General features: G+C 40.7%; 1 protein-coding gene across 1 annotated transcript; it reads right to left on the reverse strand.

Annotated features, from left to right (window-relative positions):
- Window positions 1-309: 309 nt before the first annotated feature.
- On the reverse strand, window positions 310-4,536 carry LOC139547758 (hepatocyte nuclear factor 3-gamma-like). The gene is made up of 2 exons (XM_071356809.1): window positions 4,050-4,536; window positions 310-3,087 (listed from the first exon to the last, which is right to left on the reverse strand). The coding sequence occupies exons 1-2, from the start codon at window positions 4,119-4,121 to the stop codon at window positions 1,840-1,842; spliced, it is 1,320 nt and encodes a 439-aa protein (XP_071212910.1). The 5' UTR covers window positions 4,122-4,536; the 3' UTR covers window positions 310-1,839.
- Window positions 4,537-7,070: the final 2,534 nt, after the last annotated feature.

Here is a 7,070-nt window from a genome sequence, read left to right on the forward strand (position 1 = left end):
CTACCCAAAAGTCACATACAAGAGTAATTTGGTACTGTAGGGAGCTGTTTCAACAACCCTATAATTCAGCTGAACCTGTCAATCCTGCAGCAAGACCGACATCACAGAGCCTCTGTGTTACCATCCAATTGTAAATAAAAACAAAATTAACATGTGAATGACATATCAGATGTATTTCATTTTTTTCATTTTTTTCATGATACGTCTTTAAATTATTTTAAAGGATTTTGTAAAATAACATATACACCCATTTCATCAAGTCTATAGATGATCTCACGTATATATTTCCTTCAACGGAACAGACAACAATCGTGTTTCTCCCCCCAAATTTGCTTTTTAATAAGAAAAACAGTAATCATTCAAATCACAAGATTCAAACCATGAACAACAACCTCACAATATGTACATAAACATACTTTTCCAAGTCTGAAAAGCAACGTAGTTTAAATAAGTCTTTAAAAACTAAAATACAAGAAATAAAAACAGTATTTCTGACCTGAAACTCATGGTTTATATTTCAAAAAGTGTTCCTTCGGTGAATATTCAGTTATTGGTCCTCCATTATCAGAACATCTTGAAAGGCACTTTGAAGATGAGGGTTGCAACATAAAGCTCAATGTTGCTTTGACATTGTTACAGTGGTCCAATTCTAATTGGCCATTTGCAGTAAAAAAAAAGAAGGTCATTACATAGCATTGTTGTAACATACACTATCAGGGCCACCCCAGCTGTGCAAAATGGTGGGAACTCTTGTGCAAAGTACTGTATGTAAATAGTCCTCTTAATGCATTTTCATTCAACTCCTATCTTAGTAACTGACATTCCATGGCTCCTCTCCCTCCTAACCCTTGGTATGGTGTGTAATATAATGTGAAGCCATTCCAAAATATCCTATGCCATGAAGAGCTGTGGAACACCAGGCTCTCATCATTGATAATGAAAGGGTCCTTTGAAAAAAATCATGTTTTAAAAACAGACAAACAAAGCTGAAATTAGATCTACCACAGTTTTATCCCTTTTTAAACAAACAGACTTAATTTTTTTCCTTAAAATGGATATCTGGTAAAAAAGAATCCAAGAAATGGCTCTCTTATCAGTTAAAATGGATATCTGGTAAAAAATAATCCAAGAAATGGCTCTCTTATCAGTAAAAACAACAGCCTCCCACCACTTGTAAAAATGATCCATGGCAGCTCATTTGTGTTCACGGATGTGTATTTGAAGAGATTAAAACAGCATGTTATGAATAGGAATGAAGCATCATGCTCTAAAACACAACAAGAATTCCCTGTAATGCAGTAACAACTGCCTCGAAGCAGTAACCTGAACCTTTTCTCACTCCCACAATCCCTCAAATTGTTTCATGTCACATTTGTTTTGTAACTTGTCTATACAGCACTGTACAAGATATATTAATTTTCTTCCCTTCATAAATAAATGCACATCTCCTTTCCCCCACTCCGTCTATTTACAATGTGGACAACCCAAGTAGTCCTGCTTGTCTGTTGAACAAACTAAAACCCAGTTTGAAATAGTGTAAAAATTGCAAAAAAATGGCAAAGGGGGGACATGACTTCGGTGTGAATTTATGAATGTATCAGTTTAAAGACCTTCTGATGAATGGGTGTCTATCCAGCACTGGGTTTTACCTTTGTCTTCTACTTCATGTAACTGCAGGGTTTCCCTGATCAACTGTGTATTCAGCTCTGCTAAATGCTATTTCGTCCCTTTGGCCCCTCGTGAGTAGACTTTCAATGGCAGCCATCTTACACTTTGGGATTTCAAGGCTGCTAAAAGTCCTTGTCAGCACCACTTGGCTGTGGTCCAGAGGCCTCCATGTTAGGAGGCATTGAGGACTGACCGGCTGTAGAGGGTTTGGTAGTAGGCCCCAGAGTCCATGACCGAGGGTCCTGCGCTGTCGTAGATCTGCTTGGCTGCTATCGGAGAGGAGGAGGCGTAGCCATTGTAGGCCATCACCTGGTCCTGGTACGTCTTCAGATCCATCTTCTGCTCATTGGACATGAGGTTGGTGATGGAGAAGGGGTGGTTGAAGTTGTAGTGGGGATCCATGGCCTTGTGAGGGTCGTTCTGCAGGTCCAGATTATGCATGGCGCTCGGGAGGAGATGGGGGCTGCCTCCCATGACCTGGGAGTGGAGGAGAGGGGTGGAGGAGGGCAAGGAGGAGGTGATTGCCACAGGGGTGCTCTGGACGTGGGACTGGGGCTGTGGGGGGCAGTCCAGCTGGACCATGCTCCTCTGCTGCTGCTCCTCTGAGGAGGAACCAGGGTGCGAGTTGTCAGAGTGGGCCGAGTCGGCCCCCTCTGAGCCCCCCGCTGGGCTGTGCTCCTCCATCAGGCTGTCTCCATGGCCCCCTTTCCCCGAGCCTCCCTCCTGGGCCTTGCCAGACTTCTTTGCAGCCTTCTCTTGATCGATCTTGAAGCGCTTCTGGCGGCGCAGGTAGCAGCCGTTCTCAAACATGTTGCCTGAGTTGGGGTGCAGGGCCCAGTAGGAGCCTTTGCCGGGCTTGTCGGGCGAGCGGGCCACCTTGACGAAGCAGTCGTTGAAGGACAGCGAGTGGCGGATGGAGTTCTGCCAGCGCTGCTGGTTCTCGCGGTAGTAGGGGAACAGGTCCATTATCCACTGATAGATCTCATTGAGGGTGAGCATCTTGCTGCCGGACTGCTGAATGGCCATGGTGATGAGGGAGATGTAGGAGTAAGGTGGCTTGGCGTGGGTCAGTGAGCGGCGGTAGGGCTTGGGAACCTCCTTGGCCCGGTTGAGGGAGGTGGGAGAGGGGTAGCTCAGCTGGCTCATGGGCTGGCCCATGTTCTGGTAGTGGGAGAGGGAGCCCAGGGAAGGGCCTGGGGAGCCCAGCTGGGAGAGAGAGCTGGGGTTGAGGGATGAAGTCACCGGGGACAGGTTCATATGGTTGGCTCCTCCGCCCATGGACGCCAGTTGACTGTTGAGCCCAGAGCTGCCATAGCCCATGTTCATGGTGGCTGGAGAACCAGCTGGGTTCAGGTTGATGTAGCTGTTGATGGTGCTCATTGAACTCATTGAATTCATGGCAGTGGGAGAGGCATACATCTGAAAACAAAACAGAAAATAGTTGACTTAGTCATTTAGAAACAAAAAATATAGATAAGTCGGTTTAGACAATAAATAATGTAATTAATTTGTTGTGTCCAAAAGCCTGTACTAGTGGAAAGCATCAATGGACAATGATACCATTCGTGCGAAAGGGACATGGATTTCACATATCATTGTTAAACCTGAAAATGCGTAACATGCGCGTCATGGATTCTTTCCCTTTCATTTAGTAGTTCTCACTCGTCACTACTAAGTGCTACTAAACCAAGGCAAATAAAACAAACTTTTTAAGAAACGTTCCAAAATATCTGACCATCCGCTAGCAGTGTTATAATTCGCTTATAAAAAGGATCACACAGCCGTAAACTACATAATCATCAAAGTATCCTAATATTTATTTGAGAGCATATAATGTTGATTAAAGACAGGATTTAATTTGCCTTTAATTTAATCACGAATTTCTTGGGGGAAATGTATCGTTTATTTCAACTCTCGGAGGTAGCCAACCTTAATCAAATTGACGGATAATTTAATTTGAGATGCTTTATCATTCATATAATTTGCATATTTAAATGGTATAGTCCATAAGTGTTAGTATAAACAGACTAGGCAATTAATTTTAAAAAATAAGATAGATTTTATGTAAACAGGCCTCTAAATGTCACATATACAATTTCAACAGGTCGCTCAAAGACAAATTGAGCCAAATCCTATCACATCAGTGTTATATGTTGAATTGTAAAATTCTAACAATACTAAATCAAAGATAAGAAGTTGCAGCCACAATTCTGGAGTGAAAAATATCAAAATCAATCCAATGTGTTAGTAAAATACTGAGCTTTCGATTCAATAACTTACTTTTAAGAAACTCTAGAATAGACTTTAAAGAAACAAATATCCAGCATCCACACACACACACAGCCCATATGGTAAACTTATATAGAAAAATGTGTTTTTACCTCACTGGCTTCGCTGTAGAAGGCATTCCACTCTGGCAGTTCATGAGACTCCATCTTCACTGAGCTCAACATCCCAAATACAACTTTTTATAGTAAGAAAATATATTTGAGCGAATGAAAGACAGCAAATCCTTGTTTGAGTTTATAATAGCTTTGAGTCTCTGCTCAAAATTCAGGACTCCAGCAAAAGTAGTAAAATTTTAATCCAATATAACGAAAGAGTTCCACTGACTAGATAGAAGACTAAAATAAAAATAAACAAGAACAAAAAAAACAATGCTTCCTCGGGCTATGAGTGGGTCTTCAGTGAAATGTCAATATTTATTCGTCGATTTATCAATCATCCATTGTTTCATAATCAAGAGTAACAGGTTATTTATCTAAAGCGGACGTGCTCTTTGGGGAACGCTAGATCCGTGTGAAGTCCGCAGAACGCTCCTGTGCAAGCCCCGGTCCGTGTGCGTGAGTCAATGTGCTGTGGGCAAGTAGAGTAAAAGTTGGACGTGCCTTCTTAAAAACTCAGGTAAGGTCCCGCCCCATAAGGACATTTGAATATCGTCGAAGGCAATTTGAATATCGTAAAAAGACGTCTCTTGCCCCCTGGTGAGGGTGTATATTGGCCCGGGACAGACACATCCATCTCAATTGCAAGCATGCATCCTCCATTTCTTGTCTAAAAACTGCTGCTTAACCGTCTCTGGATGCAGACACTGATTGTAGGGTATTTTCATCGTTTATTTTACACCACAATTATAACCTCATAAGTAATTTATGGTTTAAATAATTAGAATATGAATTTATAAAGGATTGCTTAACACTGAGACGCCTTCTGATTGACTTCAATTCGCAGTCAAACTGACGATCAATATGTAACTCAATGGAAATTAAAGACCTTTATTTGGCTCTCATTTTAATAGACTCGACCAAAGAGAATATTAGCTCAATAGGTCAAGATCTGAAATGAAGGAGGATTATTGCAGGCCTTGATGAGGTATTGATGTGGACAGGGGTATAATCTCACGGGTTAAGGTCATCAGTGGGAGGTCTGATAAGGGAGCCTGAGGTGACTGACCAGTGGGTGAGCTGTTAATTCCCGCGACAATCACTTCTCTGGAGCTCTAACGGCTATATGGAGGATGATTAGTTGCTGGGGAACTTGACCTCTCAGAAACACGTTGGTTCCCAACTCCCATTGCAGACCTATAACGAGGCTAAGTTTTAGTCCAATTGAAGGCCACATGAACGAAAATGTGTATTATACGTGTGCAATGTTAAGGTAAATGAAGTGAAGAATATATTGGCAAACCAAAATAATGAAAAACAAATAATGTAGACCTAATCCAATGTGTAATGTAGGACTATCCTTGGCCTGATTCAGAATACACATCTCGTTGTCAAGCGCAGACAGTAAAATCTGAATGTCAATGCATTTCTTAATTACCATGAATAGAGCCGTAATGATGCGCATAGGTGGTCAACAGGATTAGTTGAGAAAAGCGCTAAGGAAATACGCAGCAAGGAGACGTCGCGTTCAGCGCAATACGTAGAAATTGCTTACTTCGGGAGACTTTGGTTTTTAAAATAATTGAATGAATGAAAAACAACAAAAGTATTAAAAAGTTTCAAAACAACAGATTTCGTTTATTTAGTCATCTTTTTGATTTCACAGTAATATAAGCAAGACTATAGGAAAGCAAGATCTCGATCAGGCCTAATGGTCTGAACACTTCCAACGATTTGCGCCTTTTTGCAAAACGTTGTCAGGTCGATTAACACATTCAATGGGATAACACATGGCTGTCTGTAATGATAGTAATTAAGCTTTATAGAACAATGCTTTCCTAACCAAGTATAAACCTACATGATTAAAGTATCTATAAGCAACACATTTTTAGCACTGATTTGAACAATTATATTCAGGCATGGGCCGACATTTAATTGAACTGTTTCCCATGGCCAAATACACATAGCTAAGCTCAATTGTATTGAATCGAAAACCAGCTATTTCGGTAGATATAGATAACCCGTCCAAAAATGATTCTACAATATGGAGAGCTTTGGAGGAACATGCTGCGCGCGCTGAAACGCATTTGAGTAATGAGCAGAGAACTACTTCCTCATTAATCCGTTGCTTTTAAATGGTCTATTCCCCCATCACAGATCCCTACATCCTCCTGCAGGTCGGCTGCTTCTAATGCCAATGTGACAGTAGATCGTTCATTAACATCTCAACGAATAGCTTTAATGAGTTGACACTAATAGAGGAAGCCAGAGATTTCAATATGCTTTCTAGTGGGGGGAGTTATGATTGAGATTCAATATCTGGCAATATCTTGGTAGGCGGCGTTGTACAATTAGGCTAACCTTTAAGCGTCTTTAAAGAAGTGTATGCCTACAGTAAAATACATTGAGAAACAAATGTCTCCATCATCACATAAAATAACACATTATCTAAGTGAAATTATGGCCGATGTCAAATACGACGCCATCTAATTGATGAATCGGTAACTGCCATTTCCCTCCAATATAGACGACTGTCTAGATTTTTTTTAGTAGTTCACAACACATCTCTAAAGTCAAGATCTGCACAGGTTAACGTGCGCCATCTACTGGACATAGCAAGACAATGACCATAGAGCGTTTCATTGCAACACAGTATAAAACCGTGGTAGTATATATTTTTAAAATTTGTTTTATTTATGTACGCTTCAATTTTTTTGTCAATTACGTAGAAGCTTCAAGAGAAATAACAAATAAAATGTGACATTTATTTTCAATGAACAAAACAAATGATATGAAAACTGAAAGTTTAAATAGAGTTGGAATACAAGCTTTACCCTTAAACTGTGTTGAGATAAGCAACTACAAAAACAGAGTCCATGGCAGACAGGACCATAAAGGACCAGAATAATAGAAAGGCCGGCACAAGACAATCCAAAACAATCCTTACTAATTTAGGGGCCAAATACAAAAGTCCATAGACTTATATGGATGTTTAAAAAGTGCTTTCAGACAGAGGAC

The sequence above is a fragment of the Salvelinus alpinus genome, chromosome 21, assembly GCF_045679555.1.
Source record: "Salvelinus alpinus chromosome 21, SLU_Salpinus.1, whole genome shotgun sequence".
Taxonomy (NCBI): Eukaryota; Metazoa; Chordata; class Actinopteri; order Salmoniformes; family Salmonidae; genus Salvelinus; species Salvelinus alpinus.